The sequence below is a fragment of the Python bivittatus genome, unplaced genomic scaffold, assembly GCF_059951505.1.
Source record: "Python bivittatus isolate LINGU-HERP-01145 unplaced genomic scaffold, Pbiv_v1 ctg000440_np1212, whole genome shotgun sequence".
NCBI classification, from domain to species: domain Eukaryota; kingdom Metazoa; phylum Chordata; class Lepidosauria; order Squamata; family Pythonidae; genus Python; species Python bivittatus.
Window position 1 is genome coordinate 8,535,979 of NW_028277063.1, and position 23,905 is coordinate 8,559,883.

The 23,905-nt window shown below is 37.3% G+C and overlaps 1 protein-coding gene and 1 pseudogene across 1 annotated transcript; both read right to left on the bottom strand.

The window, feature by feature from the left end:
• Positions 1-234: 234 nt before the first annotated feature.
• LOC148215776 (vomeronasal type-2 receptor 26-like) lies at positions 235-10,616 on the bottom strand. The gene is made up of 4 exons (XM_088142480.1): positions 10,473-10,616; positions 4,474-5,322; positions 2,167-2,293; positions 235-1,145 (listed from the first exon to the last, which is right to left on the bottom strand). The coding sequence occupies exons 1-4, from the start codon at positions 10,614-10,616 to the stop codon at positions 235-237; spliced, it is 2,031 nt and encodes a 676-aa protein (XP_087998606.1).
• A 4,531-nt stretch (positions 10,617-15,147) lies between these two features.
• Positions 15,148-19,804, bottom strand: LOC148215777 (vomeronasal type-2 receptor 116-like; annotated as a pseudogene).
• Between the last annotated feature and the right edge of the window lie 4,101 nt (positions 19,805-23,905).

The window sequence follows — 23,905 nt, forward strand, 5'->3', positions numbered from 1 at the left end:
AAATAAAATATTGTTTAATGGACAATTAATAAGTTACAACAGGAATCATTCTAAGTATTTCCAGATTAATAGTTGTCCCCTAAGGAGTCAAATGCACTGTATTCAGAGTTCAAAATAGTTAAACCTTTTCTTTGTTCATTGATAGGGGATATAGGCTACTCAAGTAAAAAATGACACTGAGTGGTATGTAACCAGGGGAAGCTACTTTTGAAGAAGATGAGAACGTGCTCAGTGTCATTTTTTTTCAATTCCTTTCCTCATTAGCTCTTCCCTGATATTTAAGTGCGGCCTCAGAAAAATTAAGAAACATTTTGGGAAAAAAACACAGCCCAATAATGCGGCACTTGAGGCCAAGATGGAAAAGATCTCCACGGCCACCATGTATTTCCCCTTGGTGCTCAAGTAGCTTGGAACAAAAGATACCCAAACACTACAAAAGATCAACATGCTGAAAGTGATGAATTTTGCTTCATTGAAAGTGCTGGGGAGTTTCCTAGAAAGAAAAGCCACTGTAAAACTGGAAGCTGCCAGGAAGCCCATATAACCCAGGACACAGTAAAACATAGTAGCTGAGCCTTCATTGCACTGCAGGACAATTTCTGCACTTTCTGAGTGTAGGTCCATAACTGGGAAGGGAGGAGACGTTGCCAACCAAGCTATACAAATGCCTGCTTGAACAAGGGAACTAGAGAGGACAATGGAGATGGCCAGATCCCTCCCCACCCACTTCCGTACTCGGGATCCCGGTTTGGTGGCCATGAATGCTAAAAGCACAATGATGGTTTTTGCCAACACGCAAGATACAGCCACAGAGAAGACAATGGCAAAAGTGATTTGTTGGAGGAGGCAAATGATATTCCCAGGAGGAATGAGGAACTGCAATGTGCAGAGGAAGCAGAGCAACAGAGAGACAAGGAGCATGTAGGTGAGATCCCGGTTGTTGGCTTTGACAATGGGAGTGTTGTGATGTTTCAGAAATGTTCCTAGCACCAAAAGAGTCAAGACAGAAAAGGAAAGGGCCATTATAGCTAAGCTCATCCCCAAAGGATTGTCATAGGACAAGAAGGTTATTTTCTTCATAGCACATGAGTCTTGCTTCTTGCTTGCATATTGATCTTGTGGGCATTCAGAACAGTCATCCATGTCTAAAGATGAAAAGACTGGTTGAGCCATGAAATTATCCCATGCTGATAAATATTTATCAAGAACATAAAACATCCAAATCCTTAAGATGCAATAAATGAATGAATGAATGAATGAATAAATATTCCTTATTTAAGAAGTATATTTGTAAATCCTGTTTTCTATTGTGTTACTTTATGAGTTTCTTTCCTTATTGTCCTCAAGTTAGCCTACACTGTTCATTCCATATAAGCCGGTAACTCCTGTGTGAAGATGTGCTCAAGAGAAATTGCAGTTGGAGTCCAAAAGAGGAACAAATTCAAATGTTCTCCCATTTCCCTGGGGGCTAATTCCAACCTTTATTGGCTGCACACAATATTTGTTAATTCTGAGGGATATAGGCAATATTGGATGGATATTTTATGAGGAAAGGAATGGAAGGTAAACCTAAAATGGTCAGTACGAAGAAAGAGGATTTGAATGCAGCAAGATGCCCTGAATTGTTCCTAAATGTATTTTATTAAGACCTTGGCATAATTTTCTATGACCCTCAAGTAAAATCTGACCCCTTCCTATGTAACATTTTGAAGCTAATGAATTGGTCTTTTAAATCTCTACTGATGTATTCTGTTCTTTAGGGTTCCTGTGATACAGATATTAGTGCTACCTTTGTTGGAACAAAAAAATCTGCCTCCACCATTGTTCAGGGTTCCTGGATGTCTCTCATAAGTAGCTTGGGATGGTTCAGGAATAGGTTTTTAAATCTCTACTGCTGTAGTCTGTTCTTTATGATTCCTCTGATACCATATTAAATGGTACATCCTTGGGGTGAACTCTGAACCCTTGGGGTGAATCTGAATCCTTCTTATCTAAAGTTTTAAAGCCAGTGAATATGTTTTTAAAATTTCCACTGATGTAGTGTCTTCTTTAGGGTTCCTCTGATGCCATATTAAATACTACATCTGCCTCCGCCATTGTTCAGGATTCTGGATGTCTCATAAGTATCTTGGGATGATTCAGCAACTTGTTCCTGAAGACTCTTACCATGCTTGCTGGATATTTTCCCTCCAGGGCAGGGGAGGCAATCATAACAGCAGAACTGCTTCCCTTCTTGCTTTTGCTTCAAATAACCAGGCAGGCAGCTCTCAGTACATGAAGAAATGGGCAGGGCCTAGTAAAGGAACAGGAAGGAGAGTTAATCACTGCCATTCAGGGTTCAGATGTAGAAATAGTGTGGGGATACCCTGGGTAAAAAACATGCCCTTTATGGATCAACATTTTAAGGAATAGAGCAGACCGCAATGAAGAAAAGCCTATATGTTTCTGCAAATTTCCTTCATGGATGTGTGCCTTCAAATCAGCTGACTCCTGGTATCTGCCTAGATAAGTGTCTGCAGTTTTCTCGGCAAGTATTCAGAAGTGGCTTGCCATTGCCTTCTTTTTAGGATGAGAGAGAGAGTGACTGGCACATGATGATCCAGTTGGTGTTTTGCCTAAGGCAGGACTCAACTTGCAATCTCCTTGTTTCTAACCTGGTGCCTATTCAATTGGATTAATATGATGTTGTCACAAAGTGTACATCAAACTGCTCTTTAGGGAAAAATATATCATGTCCAAAACCCAACTGTGTTTAGATTTACTCATTATTAAATCCCATTGAATTGTTTCCAATAAATATATCCTTGTTTTCTCTCTTCTTCCACACAAAAATTCTTTCTCACACACTTGAATATAACAATATTCATCTTAATTAAAAATTTATGAACAGACATACATAAATCTCTAAAATCTCTCATTTTAGTTCTACTGGGATTTTTCATTCCCATCACATACACTTGATTATTTAATGATAATATTTGTAATAGTTAATAGGTGTAGACTTTTGAGAAATGAATTCAGTTTGTTTTATAAACTAGGTCACATAGAAACTATACACAAAAAAGCATGAGAGATAAACCACCTACATAAATACACACATGTATAGAAAAGAATTATTTTTAATATCAGTAACACAGAATATCAACACCCACAAAACCCACCTGGTTAAAACTGCTGGGCCATGTAAGGGCATCTTCATGGATGGTAAAGATATCTTCTGAAGAACTCCAAGGATCTAGCTTTCCAACTTTAACATGATGAATAGATTGGTTTGGGAAAGTGACCCAGTTTATGATATCAAACCCAGTTACCAATTCTCCATTCTGGTCAAAAGAAACCTGATCTCCTGCACTATTGTTAAATATATTCCTTTTCAAGAACGAGTGGAGCTGCATGCCAAAGGAGAGCAGAGGAGTTTGCAAATAAAGATGTGAGAGATAATGCTTAAATCTCAACCCCTATTACCATTATATATTATTTTTGTGTTTCTTCATTTATTGGAAGTTGATTGCAGAATATTTCATGAGGATAGAACAATGAAAAAAAAAAAGGCTCTTTTAATTTAAAATAGGAAAGGGATAGAAAAAGCAATAATAATTCATCAGACAATGATGCTCTGATGTCTGTCAAATCTGACTGTAGGTAGGCTGTAAAAAGCCCCATATCAAATTGCCCTTCCAGCACCCTCCAAATGGACAGATGAAGCAGTGGATAAATCTCCACTGCAGTAAAAGGGTTCTAAATGGAAATAGGAAACTTTGATTCCTAAGTTACAATGATGCATGCTCCAAAAGTAGGGAAGAGTTTCTCCATCGGATTAAATTCAATGCAGTAATAGAGTACCACTATCAATAATTCATCATATAATTACAGGAGAAAGCAAGCAAACTGTGTAGAGAGTTGAAGAAAGATTAACTGAGAAATTCCAATGCAAAGATCGTGCATCCTGGACCATCTAAAGTAATTGAGAATTGGTTTATATTAAATGACATTATTTTTTGTGATTTCAAGTTGGTGTTGACTCCAGGTGATGACTTGGAGTAGTCCCTGCAGTTTTCTTGGGAAGATTTCAGAAGTGGCTTGCCATTGCCTCCCTCCTACAACTGAGAGAGAGTGACTGGCCCAAGGAAATCCCAGGTGGTTTTGTGTCTCCTGGTTTCCAGTCTGCTGCCATAACCACCACTGTAAACTGCCTCTCAACGGACATTTTTGCAAGAACTACCACTAATACCGCTGCTGCTGCTGCTGTTAAATATTATATTTATATTACTTATTTATTTATTAATAACAGGAACAGCTATTATTATTGTTTTTCTTGTTCTAAACAGGTGACAGACCTCATACATTCAGATTCTTGAGTCATAGCGATGGATCCCAAAACCATACAGAAGAGTTTCTGAAGGGATTGAATATACTACAATAAATGCACAATCACTAATTTATAGGTGAAAAATGAGAAATATGCTACATTACCTGCCATGGCTGCAAACTTTGGAGAAATGCTCTCATTCCATTCACAGTTACTCTTTGTCTGAACTGACATGACCACATGGCCTGTATAGCGTGTGCTACTGCATAGACAGCATTATATACACCATAGCTATGGCTACTCATGGTCATTTCAAAAAAAGCTCCAGGAAGCATCTCCAGCTTTTCCTTCCCAGTGCAGGCATCATCGTTTTCCACAGTTAGAGGCAGTTTGGGAAATGTACAATCAAATGCATGTACCCACACTTCTTTGATAAAACCATCATCTTCCGATAAGAAAGGATTTCTAGTCTGAAGAAACTGTTGGAAACCTGGAACTTCATGTGAGTGAACAGTGAAGGACAGAGCACCATGGAGGACTTGGATATCCCACTTCTTTTGATAGAAAAATGATGCGAGATCAGTCTGAGCCACCATGATCCACACTTTCCCTTTCGGCTCCTTAGGCACTAATTCCATTTCCGGTAGATAGAGCAACAATCTTAAAATCCCCATATTTCTTTCATAAATTATCACAACATTGGCATTACTTCTCATGAAGAAAAGGTACATTTTTACTAGCCAATCCAGGTCATCAGAAATGGTATCTAGATAAAATGGCTTCAATCTTTTCAAGAAAGCAGCACAGATTCTGTGAGGAGAAAACATGGAGGAAATAGTACGCACAAATCTTTCTCCATCTTCATCTTTAAATATGATGCCAATCCATGTCCACCTGAAGTGCAAAAGTAGCTGGACAACTGCCCTGTATTGGTAGGCTTCATTTGGGGCCATCTGATACAAAGAAAGGGTTTCAGAGCTATCTTTCTTATGTAGAGGGGAACCATATGTGATCTGTTGAACAGAAAGTTGAAAAATTTGGATAAGAGTAACAAGTGCATAGCTGTATTTCGATGATGGGTATCCAGACGTGGGGGAGGAGGTAAAAGACATTGTGACACTGAATTCTGTTCCTTTGCATTTACAATTGTTCTGATATGATTGGACTGAGCACTATACTAATTAGGCCTCCCCAAATTGTTATTGTGCAATATTTACTTGCTCACATGCACTCCTTCCTGAATTTCAGGAAGTAATTCCTTTTACTGTATTTTGTATCTATTGCTACCTCTGTCTCAAAACAAGTTGCATCAATGTGGTGGCAAAGTTTTGGTAAAGCTAGATATTAATTCATAGATTCTACAGTCTTGGTCAACATAGCCGAGACAGGTTTCAAGAAGATAGTCATGCTTATTTTTTCACCTCCTTTCTCCTAAAACTGCATTACCAGCTTTTGAAAGGCAGACTTTCAATGTCGGAGAACTCCAGCTTGAAATAGATGTCCCTGAATTTTTTATTTGTTCATTAATATGTACATATGTTTTCTTAGAGTTCTCTTCCATTATATCTGGTTGAGCTGAATGAAGTGTACATATTGCTTCCTCTTGCTATTTTTCCACAGTAGAAATCTGTAAAGTAGGTTACAGTGTGTGAGTGTGTGTGTGTGTGTGTGTGTGTGAGAGAGAGAGAGAGAGAGAGAGAGAGAGAGAGACCAATGTAATATTCCCTAATGTAATGGGCAATGGGCAGAAGAAATAACCTCGAGATGCAGGAGGAAGAGCAGAACCAAGACAACAGTGAGATAAAATATATCTGGGTCCAGGCCAGAACTGTAACCCAAGAAAGTTTCTCAGATAACACCCTCACTAGTTCTCACAAAGATACAGGGAGGGAGGGAAAAAGCACATTCAGACCCGCAAGATTCTGTTACTTTCACCTTATAATAAAAGTAGTATTATCCTGCATGACTTTACTTTCCTAGTCTGGTCTATTTTGAAGGGCTAACACCCAGTGAATTTCTGTGGCTAAGGCTGTACCAGTCCATCACACTATGCTGGCCCTCACTGAGCCCACTTACTGGAATTTTAGCTGTTCCTGGTTTGTAGAGACATGGGCTCCAATAAGAGAGCTGTGCATTCTGAGGGAGGTTCCCAGGGATGGCACCCTATTTGTATGGCTCTCAGCTGTTACCTTTGCAAATCTGTTAATCATTCTCTCATCACATGAGGCTTCCTTCTGTCTTCTACTCTCTGTCTCCTCACCATAAACAGCTCTTAATAAAGCTTTATAATGAAACAATTATTTTAAGCCAAAGATCCAGCTTTTTGGCAATCATTCCACAGATGGCAGGTTCTCTTAACTAACTAACTATAACTAACAAGATATAGAAAGAAAGAAACCAACTGCCTCTATCAAAACACATTCTCCATCTGTGGTAAGAAAGTGGATCTCTCTCTCTACCACAGTTATATTTGCTTTAACCATCTTTTAAACTGGTTGGGTTCATACTGCACTCTTAATCACTGGAACATAAACATAACTGTATTTCCAAGTGTTAAGAAAAAAGAAAAAGAAAAACTAAAAACATGTTTAGTTTTTTTCAGTGTTTTAAGTTTACCCATATTTGTTGAATATCAAACATACTGGATGAGAAACCAGGAGTTCATGAACTCCTATCCCACCTTAGGAACTGCTAACTTGTTCTGGTCCTAAGTCATGAAACATGACTTTGGTCCAGTCACTCTCTATCAGCCCTAGAAAGAAGGAACTTCCAAAAATCTTGCCAAAAAATTGCAGGGACTTGTTCCTGAGGATACCAAGAGTCAGGATTGACTTAATAAACTATAACAAGAACTTAAGAAAACACCTTATCAATTTTGATGTACTTAAGTTTGAACAACCAAGAAAGAAAAAGAATAAATTACATGAATGTAGTATGTTGCTGTTATAAATTTAATGGAAATGATACCCCTTGGAATGGTTTAGAAGTGTAGTCTTATACATCAGTATACATATAAGTATAAGTATGAGCCCCTCAGGTCGGAAGGTGTCCAATATGCTACTGGGGAAGACTGGAGGGCAATTCCAAGTAGCTCCAGAAAGAGTGAAGCGTCTGGGCCAAAGCCGAAAGGACGTTCAGCTGTGGATGTATCTGGAAACGAAAAGAAGGTCTGATGCTGTAACGAACAATATTGTATAGGAACCTGGAATGTAAGATCTATGAACCAAGGCAAGCTGGATGTGGTCAAATATGAGATGACAAGATTGAACATCGACACCTTGGGAATCAGCTAATTAAAATGGATGGGAATGGGTGAATTTAATTCAGGTGACCATTATATCTACTACTGTGGCAAAGAAATCCTTAGAAGAAATGGAGTAACACTCATAGTCAATAAGAGAGTGGGAAAGGCAGTAATGGGGTATAACCTCAAAAACAACAGAATGGTCTCAGTGCGTATCCAAGGCAAACCATTCAACATCACAGTAATCCAAGTCTATGCCCCAACCACTGATGCTGAAGAAGCTGAAGTTGACCGGTTCTATGAAGACCTACAACGCCTTCTAGAACTACCACCAAAAAAAGATGTCCTTTTCATCATAGGGGATTGAAATGCTAAAGTAGGAAGTCAAGGACTAATCAGAATAACAGACAAGTTTGGCCTTGGAGTACAAAATGAAGCAGGGCAAAGGTTTATAGAGTTCTGTCAAGAGAACAAGCTAGTCATAGCAAAAACTGTTTTCCAACAACACAAGAGACAACTCTACATGGACATCAACAGATGGTCAATACTGAAACCAGATTGATTATATACTTTGCAGCCAAAGATGGAGAAGCTCTATACAGACAGCAAAACAAGACCAGGAGCTGACTGTGACTCAGATCATGACCTTCTTACTGCAAAATTTAGGCTTAAATTGAAGAATGTAGGGAAAACCACTAGACCACTCAGGTATGACTTAAATCATATTCCTTGTCAGTACACAGTGAAGGCGATGAATAGATTTAGGGGATTAGATTTGGTAGACAGAGTGCCTGAAGAACTATGGATGGAGGTCTGTAACATTGTACAGGAGGTAGCAACTAAAACCATCCCAAAGAAAAAGAAATGCAAGAAAGCAAAATGGCTGTCTGATGAGGCTTTACAAATAGCTGTGAAAAGAAGGAATGCGAAAAGCAAGGGTGAAAGGGAACGGTATAAGCAACTGAATGCAGATTTCCAGAGAATAGCAAGGAGAGATAAGAAGGCCTTCTTAAATGAACAATGCAAAGAAATCGAGGAAAACAATAGAATGGGGAAGACTAGAGATCTCTTTAAGAAAATTGGAGATATCAAAGGAACGTTTAGTGCAAAGATGGGCATGATAAAGGACAAAACAGGCAGGGACCTAACAGAAGCAGAAGAGATTAAGAAGAGGTGTCAGGAATACACAGAAGAACTCTAAAAGAAAGATGTAATGTCCCTGATGTCCATGCTGGTGTGGTCACTGACCTTGAGCCAGACGTCCTAGAGAATGAAGTCAAATGGGCCTTACGAAGCATTACTAACAACAAAGCTAGTGGAGATGACAGTATTCCAGCTGAGTTATTTAAAATACTAAAAGATGATGTTGTTAAAGTGCTGCACTCAATATGCTAGCAAGTTTGGAAAATACAACAGTGGCCACGGGATTGGAAAAGGCCAGTTTACGTTCCAATTCCAAAGAAGGGCAATGCCAAAGAATGCCCAAACTACCGCAAAATTGCACTCATTTCACATGCTAGCAAGGTTATGCTCCAAATCCTACAAGCTAGGCTTCAGCAGTACTTGAACTGAGAACTACTGGATGTAGAAGCTGGGTTTCGAAGAGGCAGAGGAACTAGAGATCAAATTGGCAACATTTGCTGGATCATAGAGAAAGCTTGAGATTTCCAGAAAAACATCTACTTCTGCTTCATTGACTATGCAAAAGCCTTTGATTGTGTGGATCATAACAAACTGTGGCAAATTCTTAAAGAGATGGGGGTACCAGACCACCTTACCTGTCTCCTGAGAAATCTGTATGCGGGCCAAGAAGCAACAGTTAGAACCGGTCATGGAACAACCAATTGGTTCAAAATAGGGAAAGGAGTACGACAAGGCTGTATACTGTCACCCTGCTTATTTAACTTATATGCAGAATACATCATGAGAAATGCCAGGCTGGAAGAATCACAAGCTGGAATTAAGATTGCAGGGAGAAACATCAACAACCTCAGATATGCAGACGATACCACCCTAATGGCAGAAAGCGAAGAAGAGCTAAAGAGCCTCTTGATTAGGGTGAAAGAGGAGAGTGCAAAAGCTGGCTTGAAACTCAACATTAAAAAAACTAAGATCATGGCATCTGGACCCATCAATTCCTGGCAAATAGAAGGGGTAGAAATGGAAGCAGTAACAGACTTCATTTATTTGGGCTCCAAGATCACTGCAGACAGAGACTGCAGCCATGAAATTAACAGACACTTGCTCCTTGGGAGGAAAGCTACGTCAAACCGAGATAGCATATTAAAAAGCAGAGACATCACCTTGCCGACAAAGATCCTCATAATCAAACCTATGGTTTTTCCAGGAGCAATGTATGGCTGTGAGAGCTGGACCATAAAGAAGGTTGAGTGCCGAAGAATTGATGCCAATTGAAGGCAAAAGGAGAAGGGGATGGCAGAGGATGAGATGGTTAGATAGCATCACTAAAGCAATGAGCATGAAACTGATCAAACTCAGGGAGGCAGTGAAGGACAGGAAGGCCTGGCATGATATGGTTCATGGGGTCACAAAGAGTTGGACATGACTTAACGACTGAACAACAACAGCAATCATCAGTATAAGCAAATTGATTGAGCAAATTTAAGGAAACAGTAAAAAACAACAACGCTTATTTATTACAATAACCAGCTGCATGAAAACTTTACTAGCTATCAGAGAATTATCATGTTCTGACTATTTGTTTAGTACTGAACAACTTTAACATGTTCAGAATGGCTCCCTATCACTATGTTAAATTCTAAATAATTTCTTTACTAAGTTGGCATTGTTTTATATGTTTCATTAAAAAAAAAAGATATTTAAGCACTTCAAATCCCATTGGTATCAGGGGACTATAGACCAGATCTTAAAGTCCTGTGAATTATCTGTAGTTCCTACCTGTGGAACTTTGTAGATACTCAAAATATGTGCCATGGTGAAAGAGATTCCAGAATACAGAGCTCCAATGACTGAAATTAATTTGTTCTGGATGTCACACTTATAATTGGGGATGAATTTCTTCTGACTGGAGAAAAGTTCCATCGTGGCATATCTTGTGTATCTCCCCCCATAATTATCATAGATTCTGAAGCCCAGAGTGAAGTTGGGAAAGATCTGAGGGGTTTCATTGATCTCCTTCACAGCAAATACCAAAGCCAAAATATGTTGATAGTACTTGGTCAGAACACTGCAATCAGAATTAATTACCACATCAAAGGACGTTCTGCATGTAAGAAAGTCATTTTAACATTTTTGTCCTTCATTGAAATTCTCTAGTATGGAACTTTTTCTTGGTCACTTTACATCATTTTATTGGAATTAAAACCATTTTATAGTTTTCTTTTTTCATGAATTTTTTAAATGGTGCATGTAAAGAGTAATCTGGATACACTGAGAATAACTTTTCAGTAGAATTTTCATTGGCTTTCCTTAGACTTTTTTAGAAGACTGTTTATTTGATGGAATAAAAGCAAGGAGATTTGCACCACCTTAACAATCCCTTGAACCTGAGTAATGCTTTGAGTAATGCTTTAATGCTCTCCTGTTCTCATTTAGCTTGGGAACACTTTATGGGACATCCTTTGGATTCCATGACTAATTTAAAGTTATATTCTGTTAAGGGGCAATTTTCTTTTATTTTTTAATATAGTAAGTATGTTACATTTTTATCACCTTGTGCTCTGATGGTAACAAAATGTATCATCAAATATAATTTAGTACAGGACCAGATTAATATTAGGATAATGTAAGAATTTTAATTCCATCAATGAACTGACTTATATAAAAATGTTTTAAGTTACCTAGCAAGCTAAGGGTATATGTGCATTTTCCTTCTAACATCTGTTCTCCTAATTATTCTTTGTGGCAAACAGCCATTATAATGTTTAACTTCACTTCATTATTTGCTAGAGACAGACAGTCTCAGTATCGGTTGCTTTAATCCCAGCCAAGGATAGCATCAGATCCCTGACTGTTGTCCTGGACTGTTGTCCTTCTTTAGTTCATCCCTCAAGGATCATATGCAGAAAAAGAAGCAAAACGTAATAATTACTTTATGTGCATAATTTCAATATGAATCACTTTCAATAATTGTGTTAAATAAATATAATCAGTTACATGAGCAATCCCGCATGGAGACACACATGCATGCAGATAGAAAAAAGGAAGGAGGGGGGAAGAGAGAGATTTCTCACAGAGGTTCATCATTGAACGAATGGTGGGGATCTTCTCCAAATATAGGAGGAATTGTAGGGATGGTGATAAGAGATGTGATACCACCAATGATAAAGTCACCACCTTGAAAATAATTGTACACAATGGGAAGTGGCTCAGTGCTAGTACATTTTGCCATTTCAGTCGTACATACTGTCCATGGGAAGAACACAACTAAAAGCAACAGTGGTGCCATTGGTATCAAAGCTCCCAGTTCTCTACAAATGATCCAGTTTCCATGTTATTCTGAAGTTTCTCCATTATTGCCCAACTGTGATTTAAATGTCCATCAATTTCTTTGAGTGCTCCATTCTCCACTGAAGCTGTAAATACTTGTGAATTCTATCCTGTCTCAATCCTTAGCATTGCTAGTGTTTACCAAGCCTCCAGAAGGGTTTTTACAGAAGCAGAATTAATCACAGTCATTTAAATAATTACATATCAGGGAAAATCTCTGTATTTAATATCCAAGCTGTCTCTGGTATTTTGAGGAACTGTTTCCACTAAATACTACTTTTTCTCAACCAGTAATGGATCAAACTAGATGTCTGTTAGGAAAGATGCCAGCTGATAGAAAAACATCCATCAACCAAATTATGAAAAGTTTATGTGATAGAAAGGGGAAATCATGGAAGTTGAGAGAGAGTGTCAACAGAATGTTTACTGGAAAATGTACCATTTTAGGACTAATGTCTAGGATGGTGTGGGTTTACCACTAGAGGCATCTTTTAGTAGTTGTTCAGAGAATCTTTAACCAGACTGTACTCTGGGAAATAGCAAGTATCTGCCTGTACCATTCACCAGTAGCTGGTATATGTTAAGCACGAAAGGTTGATAGATATAAAAACCATAATTTCTTAGTTACTATAATGGATTCCAGCAGTGTTTAGATGCCCTAGGCAGTACATTCAGTACATATAGTAGGGTCCCTAAATGGAGCCTCACTCTGCCTCATAATAACATTGGACCAGTTTTATTCTTTATTGTCAAGCAGTTCATTATGTGCCAAAGAAGTGACACATCCTCACAATCATAAGTGTTCTGTGAGTGGCCTAGAGTAGGTTCGTCTATACCAGTGTTTCTCAAATGTGGCAACTTTGAGATGTGTAGACTTCAACTCCCAGAATTCCCCAGCAAGCATGTTGGACTAAACTATCAGTCACAACTCTTTTTAAAATTTATCACCTGTTGTGAGTTGCCCAGAGTCACTTAGATGAGATGGGCACACATACTAACAAAATAAATAAAGAGATGAATTATGCTTTCAAGCCTTTTTATGTTTACATATGATTTAGGGAGGAAGAACTTTGAAGGCAGATTCTGAGAATATTTGATTCAATCTGTTCATTGTTTCAACTATGGCCCATTACAAACAGCACAAGATTAAAGTACAATGATAACCACCCATCCTCTGGGGGAGATGGGCGGCATATAAATGTAATAATGAATGAATGAATGAATGAATGAATGAATGAATGAATGAATTCATTATAATTCATTCATGCATTCATTAGAATATGTAGAAATCAAGTAAAACCTATAGATTATTATTGGTTCAGTGACTATAACAATAAATAAAAGGTTAAGAATATATATAATCATTGCAGTTTTAATTGGATATATGCCAGTTTCTGCATGCCTGTATCAAAAAAATTTGTGCACTTAGATACACCTAAGCTGGTTCCCTAGAGCTTATTTGGAAAAACTCCATGTCATAAGGGGTAGAAATCCCCCATATCTCTAGTAAATGCAGAAATTAAGGAAGTTTTGTAGCTTGCTTTTCAAAAGGATTTGACAGCCACCCCTTGAACACCAAAACTTTCTTATTCCAACTAAACATCAACATACTTTGGTTTTGGGGGTGCAATAATGACAGCATCAACAACCTAAAGCTGTAAAAAGAATGCCCAGATAGTGGTAAAAAGGAACTTGTCCTGTATAATGTTCCCAACTTGTCGTTTTTGCATTTTTCCTTTTTTCCTTGAATACCACCACCTTTGTTTTTCAGCATTTAAAATTAAGGCCTCAGCACCCAAACTATGTGCCGGGCACCATACCAAACTCCAAGGGATACCATAGGATATAAGGAGATTTTTACATGGGCTCTCTCTACTAGGGTGACTGCTGGTTGATATGCCAAACTTTCCTTTGTAGATTGAGTATATATTTGCTCAGATGCAAAATTTGAGTCTGTTTCACGCATCCTTTTTTTTTTCTTTAAGAACTTTATTAAGTTTTAAAAACCAAAAAGATAAAAACCAACAATAATCAAAAGGAAGAACAGAAAGCAAGAAAACGAGAAAGAAAGAAAGAAAAAAAAGTGGTAGAAAATAGAGGAAAAAAAAAGAAATACAAAAGAAAAATTCTGATTTCTTATACAGCAGATGTAGATAAATCATATAATAACCTCTTACTCTAAAACTATACCTTAACATACATATTTTGTATAACCTATTAATTTAACTAATCATCAAATCCATATATCATAATTTTATTTTTTTTTCCTGCACAATGTCCAAAAGGGGCTACCAGCTGGCATTAAAATTAATCAATGTTTTTTCTCTAAACAAAGCTGTCAGTTTTGCCATCTCAGATAGCTCCATCAACTTCATCATCCATTCTTCCCATGTAGGTAGTGTCAAATCTTTCCACCTTTGACCATATAAAAGTCTGGCTGCAGTTATCAAATATAGAAAGAAAGGTCCGTGAGCTTTTTTTTGTTGTTGTTTATCCTTTAATTCCAAAAGGAAATTCTCCACTTTTTCTGTATATTAACCTTCAAAATCTTCTGGATTAATATATGTATTTGAGTCTAAAATTGTTTAGCTTTATTACATGTCCACCAAAAATGGTAAAAGTCCCTTCTGGTTCACATTTCCAACATATATTTCAAACCCCTTTATACATTTTTTATAATCTTTTCAGTGACAGATACCATCTATGCACCATTTTCTAGAAACTCTGCTTCAAAGTATAGCACAAAGTACATTTTAACCCTTTTATCCACATATTTCCCCATTGTTCCAATTGTATATTATATCCAAAAAATTTAGCCCATTTTATCATGCAACTTTGTTCCTCTTCTGTTTTAAACCTCAGCAACTGCTTATACATTCCAGCAATAAATCAATAAAATATTGTTTAATGGACAATTAATAAGTTACAACAGGAATCATTCTAAGTATTTCCAGGTTAATAGTTGTCCCCTAAGGAGTCAAACGCACTGTATTCAGAGTTCAGAATAGTTAGATCTTTACTTTGTTCATTGATAGGGGATATAGGCTACTCAAGTAAAAAATGACATTGAGTGGTATGTAACCAGGGGAAGCTACTTTTGAAGAAGATGAGAACGTGCTCAGTGTCATTTTTTTTCAATTCCTTTCCTCATTAGCTCTTCCCTGATATTTAAGTGCGGCCTCAGAAAAATTAAGAAGCATTTTGGGAAAAAAATGCAACCCAATAATACAGCACTTGAGGCCAAGATGGAAAAGATCTCCACGGCCACCATGTATTTCCCCTTGGTGCTCAAGTAGCTTGGAACAAAAGATACCCAAACACTACAAAAGATCAACATGCTGAAAGTGATGAATTTTGCTTCATTGAAAGTGCTGGGGAGTTTCCTAGAAAGAAAAGCCACTGTAAAACTGGAAGCTGCCAGGAAGCCCATATAACCCAGGACACAGTAAAACATAGTAGCTGAGCCTTCATTGCACTACAGGATGTTTTCTGCAGTTTCTGAGTGTAGGTCCATATCTGGGAAGGGAGGAGACATTGCCATCCAAACTGTACAAATGCCTTCTTGAATAAGGGAACAAGAGAGGACAATGGAGATGGCCAGATCCCTCCCCACCCACTTCCGTACTCGGGATCCCGGTTTGGTGGCCATGAATGCTAAAAGCACAATGATGGTTTTTGCCAACACGCAAGATACAGCCACAGAGAAGACAATGGCAAAAGTGATTTGTCGGAGGAGGCAAATGATATTCCCAGGAGAAATGAGGAACTGCAATGTGCAGAGGAAGCAGAGCGATAGAGAGACAAGGAGCATGTAGGTGAGATCCCAGTTGTTGGCTTTGACAATGGGAGTGTTGTGATGTTTCAGAAATGTTCCTAGCACCAAAAGAGTCAAGACAGAAAAGGAAAGGGCCATTATAGCTAAGCTCATCCCCAAAGGATTGTCATAGGACAAGAAGGTTATTTTCTTCATAGCACATGAGTCTTGCTTCTTGCTTGCATAATGATCTTGTGGGCATTCAGAACAGTCATCCACGTCTAAAGATGAACAGACTGGTTGAGCCATGAAATTATCCCATGCTGATAAATATTTATCAAGAACATAAAACATCCAAATCCTTAAGATGCAATAAATGAATGAATGAATGAATGAATGAATGAATGAATGAATGAATGAATGAATCTTCCTTATTTAAGAAGTACATTTGTAAATCCTGTTTTCTATTGTGTTACTTTATGAGATTCTTTCCCTATTGTCCTCAAGTTAGCCTACACTGTTCATTCCATATAAGCCAGTAACTCCTGTGTGAAGATGTGCTCAAGAGAAAATGGAGTTGGAGTCCAAAAGAGGAACAAATTCAAATGTTCTCCCATTTTCCTGGGGGCTAATTCCAACCTTTATTGGCTGCACACAATATTTGTTAATTCTGAGGGATATAGGCAATATTGGATGGATATTTCATGAGGAAAGGAATGGAAGGTAAACCTAAAATGGTCAGTATGAAGAAAGAGGATTTGAATGCAGCAAGATGCCCTGAATTGTTCCTAAATGTATTTTATTAAGACCTTGCCATAATTTTCTATGACCCTCAAGTAAAATCTGACCTCTTCTTATGTAAAGTTTTGAAGCTAATGAATAGTTTTTTTAAAAAAAATCTCTACTGATGTATTCTGTTCCTTCGGGTTCCTGGGATACAGATATTAGTGCTATCTTTGTTGGAACAAAAAAATCTGCCTCCACCATTGTTCAGGGTTCCTGGATGTCTCTCATAAGTACCTTGGGATGATCCAGGAATACGTTTTTTTAAACCTCTACTGATGTAGTCTGTTCTTTATGATTCCTCTAATACCATATTAAATGGCACATCCTTGGGGTGATTTAGTCACCTGTACCTGAAGACTCTTATCATGCTGGCTGGATATTTTCCCTCCAGGACAGGGGAGGCAATCGTAACAGCAGAACTGCTTCCCTTCTTGCTTTTGTTTCAAATTACCGGGGAGGCAACTCTCAGTACATGAAGAAGTGGGTAGGGCCTAGTAAAGGAACAGGAAGGAGAGTTAACCACTGCCATTTAGGGTACAGATGTAGAAATAGTGTGGGGATACCCTGGGTAAAAAACATGGAATAGGGGAGTTTGCAATGAAGAAAAGTCCATGTGGTTTTACAAATATTTTACATAGGTTTATAGGTTTTTTGGATTTTTTTTTTTTTTTGGTCATGTAGTCAATTACATTCAGATTTATATTCAGGGCATTATAAGACAACATTCTTCATGAGTTTGTTTGTGTGTTTGTTTTTGTGGGTGTGCCTTCAAGTCAGTCTTGACTCCTGGTATCTACCTGGAGAAGTCACTTCAGTTTCCTTGGCAAGATTTAAGAAGTGGTTTGCCATTGCCTACTTCCTAAGATGAGAGAGAGTGACTCGCCCAAGATCAACCAGTTGTTTTTTTTTTTTTTGCCTTAAGGGGGACTAAACTCACAATCTCCTGGTTTCTAACCTGGTGCCTATTCAATTGCACTAATACGATCTTGTCACAAAATATATATTAAAACTGCTCTTCAAGGGGGAAAAAATGTCTAAAACTAATTGTGTTTAGGTTTACTCAGTATTAAATCCTATTGAATTCTCTCCAGTAAATATATTTTTGCCCTCACTCTCTTCTTCCAGTCATAAACTCTTTTTCACACACATGAATGTAATAACCTTAATATTAATTAATAATTCATTGCCAGGTGTACATAAATCTGTAAAATCTGTCATTTTAGTTCCATTGGGTTTTCTCGTTCCCATCAACATAAACTTCATTATTTAATGACAATATCTGTAAAACTCAAGATGCATATCCATTTGAGAAATGTTGAATTCATTTTTTGTTTTATTAACTCGGTCATAAACTATAAACACATACACACAAAAAGTGTGAGAGACCACGTATACATACACACTTCTACTCAAATGAATTATTTTTAATATCAGTATAACAAAATATCAACACCCACAAAACTTACCTGATTAAAACTGCTGGGCCATGTAAGGGGATGTTCGTAGATGGTAAAGATCTCACCTGAAGAACCCCAAGGATCCAGCTTTCCAACTTTAATGAGATGAATGGATTGGTTTGGGAAAGTGACCCAGTTTACAATATCAAATCCAGTTATCAATTCTCCATTCTGGTCAAAAGAAACCTGATCTCCTGCACTATTGTTAAAGACGACCCTTTTCAAGAACGAGTGGAGCTGCATGCCAAAGGAGAGCACAGGAGTTTGCAAAAAGATGTCAGAGATCATTTTTAAATCCCAACCCCTATCACCATTATATATTATTTCTGTTTTTCTTCATTTGTTCATTCATCAGAACTTCACTGCACAGACGTTCATGAAGGTACAACAGTGAAAAATTACCTGTTAAATTTAAAAATGGAAAGGGATACAAAAAACAATAATAAATCTCTATTCAATAATGCTCACATCAGTCAGATTTGACTGCAAATAAGTAAGAAAAGGCCCCATTTCATAATCTCCTTCTGGCCCCCACTCAAATAGAGAAATGAACCAGTGGATTATTTGCCATTGCAATAAAAAGTACAAAACTGTAATTGGAATGTGCAGTTTGGGTAGGAACATAAGAATGCATTGAAATGGGAACCAGACAATTTTTTTCCAGATTTTTACTGTAAACAAATCATGGGAGAATAAAGAACAGGTGATGGGTTCTGTTCTAAAATAGGGTTCCAAGCATCAAATAAGGAGAAGGTCCTAAAAGTATTGAACCAGATTCAATTCTATCTAGTAAGAACTCATAATCATCACTAAGTTGGTTTTATATTAAAGGACATTATTTATTGGGCCTTCAAGTTCGTGTTTACTCCTGGTGATGGCTTGGACTACTCCCTGCAGTGGCCTTCCAAGGTTTCAGAAGTGGTTTGCCATTGCCTCCCTCCTATGACTGAGAGACAGTGACTGGTCCAAGGTCACCCAGTTGGTTTTGTGCCAAAGGTGGAACTAGAACTCACTTTCTCCTGGTTTCCAGTCTGGCCATTTCCACCACAGCAAACCAGCTCTCAAAGGACATTATTGCAACAACTATCACTAATACTGCTGCTGTTGCTGCTAAATATTTATAACAGGAACAATTATTATTATTGTTTTTCTTGTTCTAAACAGGTGACAGACCTCATACATTCAGATTCCTGAGTCACAGTGATGGATCCCAAAACCATACAGAAGAGTTGCTGAAGGGATTTAATATACTATAATAATTGCACAATGCCTAACTTGTAACATGAGAACTGCGAAATATGCTACATTACCTGCCATGGGTGCAGATCTTGAAAGAATGCTCTCTGTCCATTCACAGTTCCTCTCTGTCTGAAGTGACATGACCACATGGCCTGTATAGCATGTGCTACTGCATAGGCGGCATTATATACACCGTAGCTATGGCTACTCATAGTCATTTCAAAAAAAGCTCCAGGAAGTGTCTCCAGCTTTTCCTTCCCAGTGCAGGTGTCATCCGTTTCCTCAGTTAGGGGCAGTTTGGGAAATGTACAATCAAATGCATGTACCCACACCTCTTTGATAAAACCATCATCTTTCGATAAGAAGGGGTTTCTAATCTGAAGAAACTGTTGGAAACCAGGAACTTCATTTGAGTGAACACTGAAGGACAGAGCACCATGGAGGACTTGGATATCCCACTTCTTTTGATAGAAAAATGATGCAAGATCAGTCTGAGCCACCATGATCCACACTTTCCCTTTTGGCTCCTCAGGCACTAATTCCATTTCTGGTAGATAGAGCAACAATCTTAAAATCCCCATATTTCTTTCATAAATTATCACAACATTGGCATTACTTCTCATGAAGAAAAGGTACATTTCCACTAGCCAGTCCAGGTCATCAAAAACAGTACCTAGATAAAATGGCTTCAATCTTTTCAAGAAAGCAACACAGATTCTGTGAGGAGATAACATGGAGGAAATAGTACGCACAAGTCTTTTCCATCTTCATCTTTAAATATGATCCCAATCCATGTCCACCTGAAGTGCAAAAGGAGCTGGATAATTGTGCTGTATTGGTAGGCTTCATTTGGGGCCATCTGATAGAAAGAATGTGTTTCAGAGCTGTCAATCTTATGAAGAGGGGAACCATAGGTGATTTGTTGAAAGAAAAGTTGAAAAATTTGGAGAAGAATAACAATTAGATGTTTGCATTTGGATCATGGGCATCCATGGGTTTGGGGAGGAGATAAAAGACAAAACCTGCATTGCAACATTGTTACACAAATTCTATTTCTATTTTGGATCCTTCTGATGTTATTGGAGTGAGCCCTTTGCTTAAAAGTCCTAACAGAATTATTATGAAATATCTACTGGCCACATGCACTCCATCATTTATTTTGTATCTCTTGATTACTCTATTGTCACAATATGCTACATGAATGTGGTGGGAGATGTTTGGCAAAGTTGTTTGTCCATCTATGGTATAAGCTTTTTTAACAAAGCCCCACCATGCTTGAAGAAGGAGAACATGTTCATTTGTTTTTTTTGTCCTTTCTCCTAAACCTTCACAAATTGCTTCCTTACATTATAGTCCTTCAAATATAATGTAGTACCTTTAAAATAAAAGGAAATGCCCACATTAGAAGCAGGGGTCATTTCCCTCACTTTGAGGGAGGCAGGCTTTCAATGTAGGAGAACTCCAGCTTGAAATTGATGTCCCTGAATTATTTACTTATTAGTATGTATATATGTTTTATTATTTTCTCTCACACTTTATGCGGTGGAACTCAAGACAGCATACATGTATCTTCCCATTTCTCCCCAGAACGAGAAATCCCAGTCATCTTTGTTTTAACTACCTTCTTTAAAAATATTGCACCTGGCTGGATTCATACTGCACAGTTGATCACTGACACCTTAAAAACAAGCATCGTTCCAAATGTTAAGCCAGGGGAGGGGGGGAAGAGACTAATTAGCTTAGTGTTTTCAGTTCACCATCTGTTGTATTGAATGAATTATAGTTATGCCTAGCAACGTAAGCCAGCTGCATAATTTTGTGTCAGTCACTCTCTCTCAACCTTAGGAAAAAGGTGCTGACAAGCTACTTTTGAAAATCTTGCCTACGGGGCTTGTGCTTGTAGTTACCAGAAATAAGGATTGACCTGATGGACTATAATAACCATTCAAGGGAAACCTTGACTAGTTTTCACATATTTAAGACTGATGCATCAAAGAAGAAAGGGCAGAAATATAATCAGGAAGGACTTAAGAATGTAGGATTCTTTGTTAGAACTTTAATGATAATTTTGCCCTTTGGAATGCATAGAATTTAAGCTGGTTTAATATTGAATAAAAGAAAAAATATTGTAAGGAATCACCAGTATGAGCTTGACTTCAAAACATAAGTTTGAGCAAATTTAAGGAGCCTTAAATTTCTGTTCTTCATAAAAAAATTCATCAATCAATCTTACTCAGGAAAAGCATGAAGAGTACCAGTAAAAATAACTTATATGTTTTAACCTTAAACAAATAAGTCCATTTTACATTTTGACATACAGTGTAACATTTTTTAATAAATAAAACATAAAAGATTTATCCCATATGCAATAATAACACACACACACACACACACACACACACACTAAACTAAATCAAATAGGTCCCTTTTACATTCTAACCTCTAACTTTCTGTAACAACACATAGAACATTAATATATATATATATATATATATATATATATAGTCTGTAAATCCTCATCTTACCATCCTGGAAGGAAGAAAAGCAAGGAAGCAAGGGAAGGGAAGGGAAGGAAAGGGAAGGGAAGAGAAGAGAAGAGAAGAGAAGAGAAGAGAAGAGAAGAGAAGAGAAGAGAAGAGAAGAGAAGAGAAGAGAAGAGAAGAAAAAAGAAAAAAAACATTCTAATAGTACAACTCAAAATCACAACTTATACAATTTAATCCTGATCAAATATGTCTACTTTAAACTGCTTTTTCTTCTTCTTTTGGCTGTTAAGGGATGAGAAATGGGAAGAAGTCTTCTTTTTTTTCCTGGTAATATTAGAGAAGGTATTAAATTATTGCAAATATTTATATTTGTCTGGAGAGAGGGAGAATCACTTTTTATATATCTTTCTCTTTTCTCTTTTCTCTTCTGTCTTTAATCATCTCTCTTCTCTCTTTTTTCTTTTTTTCTTTTTTTGTATTGCTTGTATATCTTTTTACTTCTGTATTAGCTTTAATAAAAATATTATTTTAAAAAAAACCTGTTTGTGATAATAATGACCTGCATGAGAACATTACTGGCTATCAGGGAATCATCACGTTCTAACTCTTCATATACTTTACAACATCTTTAACCTATTCCATATTGCTAATCATTGTGGTAAGTTCTAAAATATGTATTACTGATTGTAATAAGTTGACATGGTTTTAGGTGTTTCATGGGGGGGGAAAAGACATTTAAATCTATCCATGTCTGCAAAACTCAGGAAACTGTAGACTAGATATTAAATTCCTGTGAGTTCCCTTAAGCTCCCACCTGTGGAACTTTGTAGATGTCCAAAATATGTGCCATCATGAAAGAAATTCCAGAATAAAGTGCTCCAATGACTGAAATGAGCTTGTTCTGGATGTCACACTTATAATTGGGGATGAATTTCTTCTGACTGGAGAAAAGTTCCATTATGGCATATCTTGTGTATCTCTCAGCATAGTTATCATAGATTCTGAAGCCCAAAGTGATGTTGGGTAACACCTGAGGGGTTTCATTGATCTCCTTCACAGCAAATATCAAAACCAAGATATGTTGATAGTTCTTGGTAAGAATACTGCAATCACAATGAGTTATTGTATCAAAGGAAATTCTGCATTTAAGAAAGTCAGTTGTAATATATTTAGGCTTCAATAAAGAAAGGAACATTCACTGTGCCATGTTATATCACTCCATCAATACTATTTCAGAATTTTATTTATAGATTCTTTAGATGATTTTATGTGAGGGCTATTTTGGATAGACAAAAGTTTAATATTTAATAGAACTATCACTGGCTTTCCTTACAACTGTTGCCCCTTCTTAGAAGATTGCTCCTATTTGGTGGACTAAAAGCAAGGTGCCTTGTGGTACTTTAAAAATAACTTTTAAATGGTTAATGCTCTGAGTAATTCTTTAATGGGATGCCCACACACAAGCACATTATCCTAGTCTCATGTGGCTTTGACACAACTCATAAACTCCTTTTTATCATATAACTAGTTTAAAGATATTTTCTGATAACTTTGTAACTGGTCAATTTCTTTTAGTTTTAAATATAGGTTAGTGAGCTATTACTTTAATTGCTCCCTCCAAGATCATATGCAGCGAATGATGCATAATGTCACTTTTATTTTATGTGCATGAATTTCAATATTAATTACTTTCAACAATAGTGTTAAATAAGTATAATCAGCTGTATGAGCAATCCCACACAGAGACACACATGCATAAAGATATTTAAAAAGGAAGGAAGGGGGAAGAGAGAGAAGAATTCTCACAGAAATTCATCATTAAATGAATGGTGGGGATCTTCACCAAAGGTAGGAGGAGTTGTAGGAATGGTGATAAGAGATGTGATACCACCAACCATAAAGTCGCTGCCTTGAAAATAATTGTACACAATGGGAATCGGATCATCTCTGTTACATTCTGCCATTTCAGTCATACATACTGTCTGTGGCAAGAACAGGATTGGAAGCAACAGTCGTGCCATTGTTGTCAGCTCCCAGTTATCTATGGACAATCCAGTTTCCAACTTATTCTGAAATTTCTCCACTGTTTTCTAATTTAAGCATCCACTGATTTCTTTGAGTGAACTCATTGTGCACTGAGGCTGTAAATACTTGTGCATT

Coding starts and splice junctions, on each gene's coding strand:
- LOC148215776 (XM_088142480.1), bottom strand. CDS start 10,616: ATGGAACTTTTCTCCAGTCAGAAGAAATTCATCCCCAATTATAAGTGT. Junction 2,294..4,473: donor AAAGTTTGCAGCCATGGCAG/GTAATGTAGCAT, acceptor TTCCTTTACTAG/GCCCTGCCCATTTCTTCATG. Junction 1,146..2,166: donor GAAAATATCCAGCAAGCATG/GTAAGAGTCTTC, acceptor TTTCATCTTTAG/ACATGGATGACTGTTCTGAA.